Here is a 15227-nt window from a genome sequence, read left to right as displayed (position 1 = left end):
GTGCTCGGGCCCTAAATACTTTTCGTTGAGAAGTAGACAGTTACCATGCAAGGCCATGCCATTAGTATGCAGTGTTAATAATAAAATAATGGCAAACTAGGAAGTTAGTATGAAAGTGAATACCTGTACTCACATGCAATTAAAAAAACTTACATAATAGCATAAAATACACTATACGGACTGAAGTATTTGGGCACATGACATTGCACTTACAGGAACTGCAATGACATGCCATTACGTTTGATCATTTTGGGTGGGCCAGTCTTTGTTATTAATAGAACACAATTCTAGATCTAATAAGCTGCCATTGTTTCATCAACATATAAATACAAAGTCAGTGTCTGGAGTACTCAGTAGAAAGGTGGGACAACATCATCTTCAGGACAACCAGCCTCCGCCATACACAGCAATGGAAACCCACTTGAGAACTGATCACTGTTATCCAGCCCTGAACTCTTCATGTGCAAAGTTTGCCAAGCCACAGGCATTATACATCATCATGTACATATTTTTGTCATCAATATCTGTGTCTACCGTGTTTCTAAACTTGCTGGTGATCATCTCGATTTCTCACTTCAAGCAGCTTCACACTCCAACCAACCTGTTCCTTCTCTCTCTTGCTGTGGCAGATTTTTTGATCGGACTGACTGTCATGCCTACGGATGGGTCGCTAATAATTGAAACATGCTGGTATTTCGGGGACATGATGTGTAAAATACTCCCGTTCATTTCTTTAGTGGCTATTTTGGGATCTCTGTGCAGCCTTGTATTAGTTTCCATTGATCGTTTCATTGCTGTCAGTGATCCTTTAAGGTACTCATTGAAAGTCACACACAAAAAAGTAGTTATAATTGTTGTTCTTAGCTGGGTTTTTTGTGTCCTTTATAGTTTCTTCCTGCTTTATGACCACCTTACTGAAATGGAGCCTCACAGGACATGTCACGGAGAGTGTCTGCTCACATTCAGTTTCTCATGGATTGTTGATGTTTTTGTGTCATTCATAATGCCTTGTTCCACGGTTATAATTTTAAATATGAAAATATTCTGTGCTGCTAAGTATCATACAAAGGTGATTAACTCTGTTACAGAAAGACAAAGGGCTAGTAACAAGGACACAATAAGAAGTAAGAAATCCAGCCGTAAAGCTGCAAAAACAATAGGGGTCCTTGTTACAGTTTATTTGCTCTGCTACATGCCATATATGTTAAGCTTTTTTGAGTTTGCCACTCAATCATTCAATCATTTTCTATTGAAGTATGTTGTATGGATTATGTATATCAACTCCTGCATGAACCCAATAATATATGCTTTATTTTACCCATGGTTTAAAGTCTCAATCAAGCAAATTATCACCCTTACAATACTTCATCCAGGTTCCTCTTATTTCAATGTAAATTCTGATGCGAAATAGTTTAACTGACTTGTGTTTAACCCTCATGTTGTATTTGCGGTCAAATTTGTCCAATTGACAATTATTTTCTCTCAAAAAAGTTGTTCACTTATTCTGACTATCATGAGGCTCCATGATTTAAGTTAACACATCTGTGGGCGCATTTTGATCACTTTCATAAAAATGTGGGTGTTTTATTTAACTTTAGAGCACCCATTGTGTTCCCTGTCAAAAATTACTGGCCATTAGAAATGAATGGGTGAGAAAATGGTCAGTGTATAAAATTGAGTCCAGGAACATACCTGTTGATCAGATGGACTGTATAGTATCTGTGCTTCTGTACATTCACACAAACCCCCCTTCACTGCTTGCAATGGTTGAGCAAGAGCAAGAATGTTTCAGGTGAATATTTGTATTTGCAATCATAATTTAGTGATACATAACTTTGTCAGATTTGTTGTGGGAGTAGAGTTCGCCTCTGGGCTACATGTGTTGTGTTAACCTGCAAGTTGGGTCTGGCTGCGTATTTTAGAATTTCAAGATTTAAAAACTCACCACTCTGAACTCACTTTATTGTCATGGCATGCTGACATTAAAAGGGGTTGCTAACAGTCTCTAGAATGTTTAAAACAAACTTACAAACAAATTCATGTAGCCTACACGGGGTCTCATGCAATAGTCCGGCCCATGAATTCAAAATCCTGTAACCCTGTACAGTAAAAGTATAAGTATATATACTCTTTTGATCCTGTGAGGGAAATTTGGTCTCTGCATTTAACCCAATCCGTGAATTAGTGAAACACACTCAGCACACAGTGAACATACAGTGAGGTGAAGTCTAATCCCGGCACAGTGAGCTGCCTGCAACAACAGCGGCGCTTGGGGAGCAGTGAGGGGTTAGGTGCCTTGCTCAAGGGCACTTCAGCCGTGCCTACTGGTCGGGGTTCGAACTGGCAATCCTCCGGTTACAAGTCCGAAGCGCTAACCAGTAGGCCACGGCTGCCCCCCAAATAGTCCGGCCCATGAATTCAAAATCCTGTAACCCTGTACAAGCGCTGAAGGGCTATTTACAGTGTTGTATAAAGTACTAGAAAGCAATACTTGAGTAAAAGTACAAGTATCGTACTAGAAAAAGACTTTGGTAGAAGTCAAAGTTACCTTTTAGAATATTACTTAAGTAAAAGTCTTAAAGTATCTGATATATACTGTACTTAAGTATGAAAAGTAATTTTCTGGCATTTAATGTACTTAAGTATTTGAAGTAAATATTTTTATTGTGAACTTTATTTTGGCTTTCTTATAGTAAAGCATAAAGCATATTCACATTCTTTTCTATGACTTTTCAGGCACAATTTTCTTAAGTTCAAAGAACAAACAGCATATTTTTAGAGCTGACATCAAAAAAAAAACAGAAACACAAATTTCACTTTTGTATGAACTTCAGGTAAAAATGAAAAATAAATAACTTATTTCTTTAAAAAAAAAAAAATGACCTGCTGGTGGGGAGAACATTTTGGTCATTTGGTATGAGCATTTCTAGGGCTTACTCCCCAGGTCACCATCTCACTCTCTCTCTCTCTCTCTCTCTCTCTCTCTCACACACACACATACACACACATACACACACACACAGGCCACCTATGTCCAGCAGCTGCTAATATGCCAGTCATTAGTTGAAACTAAAAAGGTGTCTGTTCATCTTCAAAAGAAGCTGGTTTTCAAAGTTGCCAGAATTCAGTGCCCGGGAGTTTCAGGCTCAAGACCGGCCCACGTTTTCCATAGTGGTGGAAATTGGATAAATTAAGCAACATTTCAGCTCTATCCTGTAGTTTTTATTAGTACCATGGTTCAACAAATGTGTAAAGGTTATTTACTTCAACTGAGAAGTTAACAAAAAATATTCCACTATTCCACAAGTTAAAAAAAAAACAGAAAGAAAGAAAGAAAGAAAGCCTTTGAAATGTAGCCTATCCCACGCTTCCACAAAGAGGCATATTGAACTAATGTTTAGGCTACATGTTTTTTGCATGGGTAGGCTAGGCTATATTGTTGTTTGGTAATTTAGCCTACTCCTTTACTACACCCTCTTCTGAGCAAACAAGGCATATAGGTTTATCATGTAGGGTAATTGCTTTTTCTTACATTAAATAACTTTAATTTATCCTCTCTACTTATCCTTGTAGTCATGGCCTCCTCATCACTAATTTCAGGCTCATAATTGTCAGTGGTCGACTGGTTGATCTGCTGCTCAGTCTCTCCTGGCCTGTTTCTACCATCCATCCTTCCTGACGCTTGTGTCTACTGTAGGGCCTGCTCAGCTATCCGTATCTTAGGAAACTTTTTGGAAAAGACGGGCTATATGGACCCAACCAACTCTTTTTGGGAGGGGAGAACTCCCTCACGTAGGTAACCCATGCAGAGGCATTGCATTGGTGTCATGCACAGAATGCGGAACGTGTCCTACTTTAAGAAAAGATAGACTAACGTGACAAATGTCAATATTTTTTCCTTGACCGGCCCAAAAGTGAAGTGGCCCAACGGGAATTCTCCGGATTCTCCCGATTACACCCCGGGCCTGATATAGTCTTACTCTTCTTGGACTCAAGACAAGTCCTGAGGCAAGTAGCGGAGTGTTCAGCTTCACAGAAAGCTGCCAATGTACAAAAACATTTCTTGCAAATATGGCCACGGGTGCATGACGTTATCTTCACCACTACCCTCCTCACCGAGTTCACCACTATCGTCGGGTTGGTCATCTATGATAACGGGAGGTGCTCCAGTAGGTGCTCGTGCTTCCATGGCGGTTTCAGTTGTGTGCGTCCTCCTCCTTTAGCAACAAACAAGCAGAAATAGAAATAGAGCGTGCAGCATGCGGAATGCAATCTAATGCAATGCAATAGTTAACAAACCCGGAGTTTATTACAGAAGACTGTTAATCTCACAGAAGACTGAGATCTCACACAGAGCATGACGTCTATTGCCGGAAGATAATGCCTTATACCAGTGTTTCTAAAAGTGTGGTCTGGGGACCACTGGTGGTCCGCAAACTATCCCAAGTGGTCCGCGAGTAGACGTGGTAAAATATAGTATAGATGCAATATTGAACCAACTTCTATGTAAATCCAAACAATTCTGCAATATTGCCTATGTAAACTATGCCAGTTTAAATTATATTAATCCTCTGACACAATAAGCAAGGTGCAAAGACAAATAAGCAAGGTGGTTCAGTGAGTTGGCCTATTGTGTAATATAGGCTACTTTTGAAGTAGGTACTACTCTTTTTGGTCCTTGGTCTGAAAAAGTTTGAGAAACACTGTGTTATACAGACTTTCCTTCTAGAGGAGCTGGTAGGGGGACAGTTGGTAAGTGTTATTTTAATCTTCACATCCAGAAGTAGCTTCACAACATAACGTAATCACAAATGACAGGAAGTAAGATCATTGGATAAACACATTTTCACATTCCCAGCAGGCCTTGTTCCTTTGTTAAATTTGACAATAAAAAAATGCATTTAATAAGTCGCAGGTAATTGGTCCGTGTATCATTCGTTCATTTGATATTCAATTGAGAATCCAAAATAAAAAAAAAATGGCTTGTTATTTCATTATTTGTTTATTAATGTGATACAACAAACAAACAAATTACGCTTTGTTTTTCAGGCTTTTGATTGAAGTATAAGTATATAAGCTCTTTTGATCCTGTGAGGGAAATTTGGTCTCTGCATTTATCCCAATCTGTGAATTAGTGAAACACACTCAGCACACAGTGAACACACAGTGAGGTGAAGCATACACTAATCCTGGCACAGTGACCTGCCTGCAACAACAGCGGCGCTCGGGGAGCAGTGAGGGGTTAGGTGCCTTGCTCAAGGGCACTTCAGCCGTGCCTACTGGTCGGGGTTCAAACCGGCAACCCTCTGATAACAAGTCCGAAGCGCTAACCAGTAGGCCATGGCTGCCTCAATTTCATGGTCAGATCAAGAGTATAACGATTTAAAAAACAGCCTCAGGGCCGAAACTGATTTTGGTATTTATTTTTTCCGATTTCTGTGACCTAGAAGTCAATCCGAAGTCACTTCCTTGGTCTAGATCTGTCGGTGCTCAGTGTTGCGTAGTGTGGATTACGTGCGAGTGAGTTGTGTGGCATTGTGTTGTTGGCCGATGAGTGTGAATGACGAGTGATTGACACCTTGATTTATCAGCGATCAGTTTGTTGTTTTGTAATGGACACCTCTGTTGCCCGTGCACTAGCCTGTACATCTATAGGAAATAAATTGCCGGAGTTTTGGAACGATATATCAGCCTCCCCGTCTCCTAATTTTTCATCGGCGTTACAATATGTTATCTTCAACCTTACTGTTGAATAGTAATCTGCTATTTGCTATTCTTCCACTAACTCTAACTTAAATTTGTATCGCAAAGCCGGCATCGGTCATTTACATCCATCTTGTTCGCTCTGGTGGGGAATGGTTGTTGTATACAGCGCACGCAATTTCTGGTAAGCATGTAGCTTACTTCACGATCGAGCGCCGAGATCCCAGACCCTTGTAAAAGTGAAGCGTACCAAGGGGATGGCCAATGGCCAGGCTAAAACAAATAATGAAATAACAAGTATTTTTTTCATTTTGGATTCTCAATTGAATATCAAATGAACAAATGATATCACGGAACGTAATTGTTTTACTTCTATGTCACATTGTATGTTGTAACATCTGAACGTAAACACAATACAAAAAAAATACACATACACATAGGGTCACCATGACTAATAGTTACAGGGCAAGAGAGTGGTATAAATAGCTGTCATCCCTCACACTATTGAAGTTGCGAGAAAAAAACAGATATCTGAGAACTACCACCACGAAATCTTACTAACGATGATGTTGAGTGGTGGGCCGAAGCAATGACGGGAGGGGGCCCATGTCGGGAACGTGGTAGTGGGCGCTCCGGTGCACTGCACCATTGGTAGTTATGCCACTGCCTAGGTGAGGGCCCATGTCAGTGCTGGGCCCTTAGAATCATCCCCCCCCCCCAGCAGCACCCCTGATGGCTAATGCCATGTATATACAAAAGTTGTTTGTCTTGGGGAGGTACATACACCTACCAAAGCTGTAGCTGAAACTATATGCCAACCACAAGTCACAGTGACATAAGGGGGCGCTATGGAGTTCCTGGGCCATGCCCAGAGCCAAGCCTTTATCCCTGTGTATTCACTGTACCAATTGATGTGTGTGCCAAATTTCCTGAGTTTTCACCCATTGGAATCACCTCTTTTGGCATCACAATTCATCATATGTTAGTGTGCACAAAATCCCAAAATACCTCACTTCCTGTTGGGCATGGCTAATGCATTGTACATACAAAAGCTGTTCATCTTGGGGAGATACACATAACTACCAAATTTGGTGTGTGTAGCTGAAAGTATATGCCAACCACAGGATCAGAGGGAGAGGCTAGCGAGTCCCTGGGCCACACCCGGGGCCAAGCCTTTGTCCCTGAGTAGCGGGTGCAACGACTGACATGTGTACCCAAACAAGGGAAGATGAAGAATAATCCTTACAAAAAAAGGGCTTTGCACCTCAGTGCGCAAGGCCGTCCCGGCCCTTCACTGTCGGTGCTCGGGCCCTAAATATTAGGTACTTTGTAGAAATGTGAAGAATATGGAGATTGTATTTATGTATAGCATAATAATACTCCAGCAGCCGATTCAGTTTTGTGTTGAGATTCAGTGCTGTGTTGTGGGGCAATGTTAGCATTTTGTGCAATGGTCAAATGTGGGAGAATGGCAAAAGTGAGGACTAAAAAAAAAAAAGAAAGAAAGAAACTCATCTCATTGAGTGGAAAAAATCCAAAGTTGTGAAATGATGCAAGCATGTGTCCTTTCTCAGTCAGTCGATAGCCAGACTCCCTCAGCACCCTCTCACACTTACCTGAGCAGTGGGATTCATTAACTTCTCACAGGCAATCAGGGGTGTTAAAACCTGTTTGTAATGTTTGGTGTTTATTTACACCTGCCAAAAGGAACACATGTTTTCCGCACTCTGTTTTGGTTCAGTTTCACATACAAAACAAAAGTGAATCCCTTGCCAGTGTAATTAGTTTGGCTCGGCCCTAATGTACTGCTTGATTGCATCATTAAGGCCACAATATGTCATTGAATGGATTACTGAACCTTAGTGGACAATTTCTAAATGTTTGTCAATTTTTAAGATTAGCCTTTAATATCCTATGGCAATAAATGTCAGTGAAGCTAGCAACCTTTGTAGCCTCCTGTAAGTAAACATCTTCCCAATACTTGCCACATTCCTGGATTTGTCATGTGTAGTCGGACCACACATACATGACCATCTTTGACTTTGAGAATGTACTGTTGTTAATGTTGTTTAATGTTAACTAGCAAGTGGTAGACCATTAAGCAGCAATTGGAATAGCAACATTCCAAACACAAAAGTGTGACGTTACACTTTTATGGATAGTTACAGTACATTCTTAAGGGTTAAAAGTGTTATGTGATTTCAATAATATATTTTCCAAGCTGAATTCAAAGTTATATTGTTGATTTAGTTATTTTCCAGGGAGAAAGTGGTCTAAAACATAAGATTACCCAATGCATTATAGCCTTGTAATGTAATGTAATGTAATGTGATGATAACAATGTGATGAGTAAATGTCATGTTCTCCTCTACTGACTGCAGGCCTCCAAAACATTTAGCTAACATTTTTCTTAAAGAGTTAGGTGAACTGTTGTCAGCCATAGAGTTTAACTACATATCTATTTGATACCTTCAACCTAACATAGGGTAAGGCAGGGTGGGGCAGTCGTGGCCTACTGGCTGAAGTGCCCTTGAGCAAGGCACCTAACCCCTCACTGCTCCCCGAGCGCCGCTGTAGCAAGGCAGCTCACTGTTTCGGGTTAGTTTGTGCTTCACCTCACTGTGGGCTTTGTGTGTTCACTAATTCACAGACGGGATAAATGCAGGGAACAAATTCCTTGTATACGCAAGTATACTTGGCAGAGAAACCTGATTTACATTTACAACACATACTCGTGGCCATAACATCGACCTTGTCGCTGCAAAGGATCTCAACTTCTCTCTAGCCCTTGGCCTATCTGATAATATTTGTGTTTTCTTTGATGTGTCCCCATACATCCTGAACAGATCTATTGGATAGGTTGGTGGGGGGTGCTAGTACACACAAATGAGGTATGGGGTATGACATGTTTTGCTCGAGCTGCTGCCAAGCGCCAACTTTTCTATAAAGAGCACATTTATTCATTTAGTAGACACTTTTATCCCCACACACACACACTCACAAGCGAAAACACACACAGAGAAGCACACACATACACAAAAGCAAACGCACACACCATTTACATACACAAAAGTTGCAAGAGTAGGAGATGGACACAAATTGACAAGTGTGATTTATTTTTGCGGAGAGAATGTGCAGGACTGGTTTCGGTAAGATTTCGTACCGCTTTGTAATGTACCAGTTTGTAATGAATCTCTGATCAATATGATTGATTAAGCTGGCTACTGTAACACACCCTGTTACAAAGTTTTGTGCCTGCTGTCACTAATGAGCCTACTATGGATTGTCTTTAACTTCAAGATGTACAGTTAGTTAGGGAAAGTTGGGCATTTTTTTCGCCAATCTTTTCAAAAATTCTTACCAATAGCTTTTTTTAACTATCTGTTCCTATAGGTGTATAGTAACACCTCCCAGTTTATCCAACAACATTTTGTTTGACCAATATTAGCTGTTGAGATGTCTAACTAGGGTTTTTTAGGGGTGCTGAATCTATCCCAGCTATTAGGTTTGAGTAAAAATGACTCCAAATCCATAAAAAATGTGAATGTGTTTGTAAGAGAGTCAGTGTGCATAGATACATAGTGACTGTGTGTGTGTGTGTGTGTGTTCCTGTGTGTGTGTGTGTGTGTGTATTACTGTGTTACTGTGTGTGTGTGTGTGTGAGAGAAAGACAGAGAGAGAGAGAGAGAGAGAGAGAGAGAGAGAGAGAGAGAAAAGACTGTCCAACGTGGAGGGTGGACAGGGAGCAACAAAATGTTCAAACTCATGAGGACAACATAACTAGTATCAAGCCTTAGAAACTACCTCAGACTACAGGAGCTTCAGCACAGCACTCTCTGCGGGCATATCTGAGATTGGCTACTGCTACAAAGTCCATCACTAGATGTTTTTGAGTGTGGATATGTAGTCGGGTGAACTTTTCACAGCTGCCAGGAGGATTGTGTGCATCTGGGGGTGGGACGGACAATGAGCAACAAATGTCTTCCTGTTTAAAACACGGTCTTCCGGCGTCATTTGTTTGTAACGTGTTGCCGGCGTCGGAAGGCTGGAATTGCTAGCGGTACATCGGTCGTTGAGCGTGAATCGCTTCAGACAAACTCTGGGTGGCAGCCAGTAGTGTTAGCATTCATCGCCAGCTGTGCAAGAGTATGCCGAAAGCCTGTCCCCCTCCTACCTCGGCTCACCTCTTGTGATGACCGGTCATTGACTTTTTAAGGCCTTCGAATTGTGGGCAAGGGGTTCTGACCACTGTTTTCTCCGTGTTTTGTTTGAGTTCTAGTATCGTAGTTCTAGTATCTAGTATCATGTTTTTCTTTTAGTTTGGGGTTGTTGATATCGTGTCTGTGTGTGGGGGTGTGCGCGTGCGTCTTCATACGGGCAGGAGCTCTGTCTGTTTTTTTTGGTTTGTTTTGGGTTTTCTTAATTTCTTATATATTTTGCCCCGTTCTTCTCCCTTTGTCCATCTAAGGCCTGCGGCCTACTGAACTTCATCTAGTCAGCCTAACCTGTGTAGTAGCCTGCTTTGTGTGAGCACCTGTTAGTGTGGGTTGACAATTGCTGTGTATCCTCGTGTGATGAAATTACTTCCTTAGATAGAATGGTGTGTAGTTCGAAGTAACCTTGTGTGACTTATAGCTTAGTCCATCACTTCCCAGCTTGATTCTATAGAGGTTGTGGTCTGACTGAGATGTAGTGGGTGGGTCTGGGCCCATATTACTTAAGAGTTGGGGGCATTTGTGTCTGTTTATTTGTTTTTATGTTGGCTGTGTGTATTTTCCTTTGTTATTGTTATGTGTATCCTGTACTCTCTCTCTTTTTAAAGAAAAAAAAACAAGAAACTTTCTAAGAAAATGATAAGACAAGGACTACAAACAAATAAACTATTTATTGACGGAGACAGCCTCTATGTTCATTTACTTGAATAGCCTGCTCTGGTAGTTTATATATGGCAACCAACCACTTTGCTACAGATGGAAACAAGGAGAATATGGTTATGCACCAGATCCCATTGCACCGGACTACTTTCTGAAGTTTGTCAGCTGCAACTGTGCAGGCAACTGTGACACTCTCAGGTGCTGCAAGGTGTCGTATGTATTTCTGCTTGTTGGAACTGTCATGGTAACTCCTGTCAGTACATCAACCAGCCAGATGATAACAGGAGTGAGGGAGTGCAGGGGAGTTGGATGTGGTTTGTTAGATTTTTTATGGACCTGGGGTCATTTTTACTCAAAACTAATGGTTGGGATAGATTCAGCACCCCTAAAAACCCCTAGTTAGACAGAAATATTGGCTACAAAATGTCAAGTCATGCATGCACAAGGCAAATAGGAATAGTATGTAGCAATTTCGTCATGTTTGGTCTGGATAATCCTGCATGGTCATAGCTGTCCAAGTTGATCAAAATGTTATTGGAGTTTTTGGCTGGGCTCTGTTTAGGCCTTCAGAAGACATAGACTTGTGAGGTCTGCTGTTCAGACCCTGAAGGGATTTATTTTCTGTTCATTGCTTTTTGTGAGAGTGTTTCTACTTATCTCAGTAAGGAAAATAAATCAAGAGCCTATGTTGAGTACAAATATCCAATAAAATTTTGATCAACTTTGAGGGACAGCTATGACCATGCAGGATCAACCAGACCAAACGTGACGATTTTGCTACATACTATTCCTATTTATGTACCAGAATGCAAAATTTGAGCCTCCTACACGGTTTAGTTCTTGCGCTGTGGGCCCCCTCCCCCTGTAAAACTGGCTGTATCTTGGAAAGTATTGATCTTACATAAGAGTAATTTTACAGTGTGTCTCCTGGATAACATAGGGACACTTGGTAATTATTTCAGAATTTTTTGAGACCTAAGTGCGTGGGCCCTGGTTGAATTGATGTGGAATGACCCCCTGTTTATTTGTGTTGTTTCAGTTGTCTTGTAGTGGTAACTGGTGTAAATTACAACAAGATCTACCACAATCTAGGTAATTTAGCTCTTTACACATAAGCTACAGTATTTTTTTTGTGTGCTGCTATCAAATTGATCATTATATACCTAGTTTATTTTTTTTTAAATGATACTTTGAATTCTTGCAGAAACTGTTCTTTCATAATTGCTTATATACTTGAATACGGAGATCATGTGCTCCATGGCTACCTCTGACCAGTCAGAGTGATAACCATAGAGGCCTGCATTTGTCTACTTTCAGTGCTCCACTAATTAGTTGAAAATATATGCATATTTAAGGCTAATGCAAGGGTTTTGTATTTAATTTAGGTGTGCCTGACCGATTTGAGGTCTAAGTTATGTGACACAGACACACTCAATTGCAATACCATTTTATCCCAGCCAGGGGCAGCACACACATACACAGAAAGGAAAGATTACAATACCCTTAACCCAGCTCAGTAGAGAACGGATGATGGTCTTTGGAGTAGGGCCTAAAAATGCTTCAAAAGAACATAACAATGGTGGTATTCTGTATACTTTTCTGTGTGTGTGTGTGTGTGTGTGTGTGTGAGAGAGAGAGAGAGAGAGAGAGAAAGACTGTCCAACGTGGAGGGTGGACAGTGAGCAACAAAATGTAAAACTCATGAGGACATAACTAGTATAAGCCTTAGAAACTAGCTCTGTGTGTGTACGTACATTAGTAAGCACACATGCTTGTGCAAGACTTTAAGAGTTTCTGTAAATCCTCATCCATTCGGACATTAAACAGACACTTGCCGATTAAAAATAGCATCAATTTATCTCTCTCTTTCTTTCTCTCTGACACACACACCATTCAACTATTTTAAAGAATTGAGTTAGGATTAAACTTGAAATTAAGTTAAAATTAAAAAAGTACACTGGAGATTTTCAAAAACACATCTCATTTACTCATATGTCAGCTTCCCAAACTTGGCAAGGCAGCATGTAGAGATTTCGCAACCGCAGAGTAATCAGTAATTTCCCAGAAAGTGCTGCCCCACTCTACTGTCTCAGGCTGTCCCTTTATAAACATGCCATAAACAAGTCACAATTGTTTAAAGTATAGCAATATTTCTTGTCTTTCCGTTAGCTTGGTATTTAACTTGTTTGGCTTGTTTTCATATTGAAAGTTGCTTTTCTGTCTAATGCTCTTTTATCAGTTGTTTTTTACTGTAAATAATCTATTTTCTTTGTAAGGAACAGACACACTCATGAACACACGCAAATACACACATAAAGATACATGCACACACACACACACACACATTAACACACAGACACACACAAAAGCAGACACACACACAGGTATGCACACGCACGCATACACACACATATACACACACGCATAAACACACATGCGCATAAACACACACACACATAATGACATACACACACACAGTAGACATGTAGGCATACACACCCACGTATGCACAGACTCACACACATACACACACACACACAGGCATGCACACAAGCACATGCACGGCCACACATAAACACAAACACGTACAGACACACATGCACAAACACACCCACACCCCATTACCCCTACACTCCCACTCACAAGTGAACACACACACATGCACAGATACATAAAACAAACACATGCAGGCAAGCAAACACACACACACACACACACACACACAACCCGCAGGCTGGGGTAGATGACAGTGTCAAAAGCAGCTGATAAGTTGAACAAGAGGAGTGAGCTGCTGCTCTGGCTAATTGTAAGGCTTTTGACACAGATTAAACTAACTTGTTTGGGAAATGGAAATTGGAAAGGAATGTGGAGGAGTGAGACTGGGCGATAGTTCACTCTGCGAGGGAGCAAGGGATGGATTTTTAAGCAGCCGTTACCCGAGCAAGTTTAAAAGCAGTGGGAAAAATGTTCCAGAAGCTAGTGAAGTATTAATTACATGTGTGATTGCTAGCGTGATGGTAGGAGGTGGTTGGTTGGTTGGTTGGAAAGAATTGGGTCCAGTGAGCATGTATACTACTAAAAGAAATTAAGGGAACACTTCAATAATACACTGTATCGGTACTCTGACACTGTTTGGTTCTGAGCACAAGTAACAGTTGTTACAGTTGAAAGTTCATTCTATTCTGTTGACTATTCCGTTGTTCTTCTAAATCATAAATCATGTGAATACAATTAATGATCATGTCTTTAAATCTTTACAACTGGTTAATTTATCGTTATAGATCAAATATTTACCTATATTTCCAATCAGTTATGAGCTGTAAAAGCAGTTAGTGGTCTTCATCTAGTAACGTCTGATAATTGTGTTTATTGTTGTCAACGTTACCAGGGAGCTGCATGCTGATTGGTTAAGCTTCCTCTACAACTAAACCCATTGTTGTCTCCACAGGTGTAGAACTGTCTGGGGCTCCTACTCCCTCCCCCCTACCTCTACACAAACCCTCACCTACACCACACTCTACACAACCCCTGTCCCCTAGGCCCCTTCCTCTTCTTCGGACTCCTACAGTCCCACTTCTCTCTCTCCCCCTCTTCTCTCCTACCTATCACAAATGGTCCAACAATAGACTTCAGGAGTGGCACATCAGACCTAACAAACCCATATTATTCATAGGCGATTCCAATCTGGCCCGTATTCCCCCTCATCCATATCCCAACATACAGATAGACAGTTACCCAGGTGCCACAGCCAACCACATGAACCGGTTACTTGAGAAAACTTCCCCACAAGAAGCCGTTGAGCTGTTAGTCCTGTCGGTGGGTACCAACAACAGAGAGCACAATGCTAAGGCCACCACCAACAAACAACTTCACAAAATGTTTAAGTTGGCCACCAAAGTTTTCCCCAACGCCAACATTTATGTCCCGGTCATCAACTTTTCCCCCTCTATTCACCCACACTACAAGTACAATCTCACCGAGATTAACCGCTACATCACCACCCACCTCCCCACCTCCAACCACTTCCAGCAGATCAATTTTCCACCACACTTGATCACATCCACTGGACCCCAGAAGTAGCTTCCAAAATCCTCCACTTCTGGTGCTCACAACTAAATTTAACGTTTCACAGACCCTAAATCAGGACACACCCTCACACACCCTGAATCACACTTCACCTCACACTGACTCCCTCATCCTCAACTTGTCCAAGTCCCTTATTCTCTCCCCTGTACAAACTGCACTTCTAGAAAAAGGTCTTTCTTTTATTCCCACACCTACCAGCCAGGACCGGGAGGGACTGCGAAGGGACATCCATGGTTATCATAGACGCTTGAAATTACATGATCATTTTAAACACAAACCCCACCGTGAGCCCGTCCCTTTCACTCTCCCCTCCACCTGGGAACCTGACTCTTCCCAGGTGGATGGGAGACTACGTACCCTTATTAGGCAAGATCTCCATTCCCTGTCCACCTATCTCTCCCGCCCTTTTTGACTCCAGCCACCCCAACATCTCCCCAGCAGAAAAAAGAGCAATTTTCCAACTTTGCCACAACCCAAACATCATCATTAAACCAGCCGACAAGGGTTCCAAAATAGTTATTCTAGACACTCACCAATACCTCCTAGAAGCCAACAGGCAACTTT

The 15227-nt window shown here is 41.4% G+C and overlaps 1 protein-coding gene across 1 annotated transcript; it reads left to right on the top strand.

The window, feature by feature from the left end:
• The first annotated feature begins 409 nt into the window (after nucleotides 1-409).
• On the top strand, nucleotides 410-14657 carry LOC125298823 (trace amine-associated receptor 13c-like). The gene is made up of 2 exons (XM_048249693.1): nucleotides 410-1390; nucleotides 14301-14657. The coding sequence occupies exons 1-2, from the start codon at nucleotides 410-412 to the stop codon at nucleotides 14655-14657; spliced, it is 1338 nt and encodes a 445-aa protein (XP_048105650.1).
• The last annotated feature ends 570 nt before the right edge of the window (nucleotides 14658-15227 follow it).

Source organism: Alosa alosa, chromosome 8 (genome assembly GCF_017589495.1).
Source record: "Alosa alosa isolate M-15738 ecotype Scorff River chromosome 8, AALO_Geno_1.1, whole genome shotgun sequence".
NCBI classification, from domain to species: domain Eukaryota; kingdom Metazoa; phylum Chordata; class Actinopteri; order Clupeiformes; family Clupeidae; genus Alosa; species Alosa alosa.
This window is presented reverse-complemented; position numbering and strand designations above follow the sequence as displayed.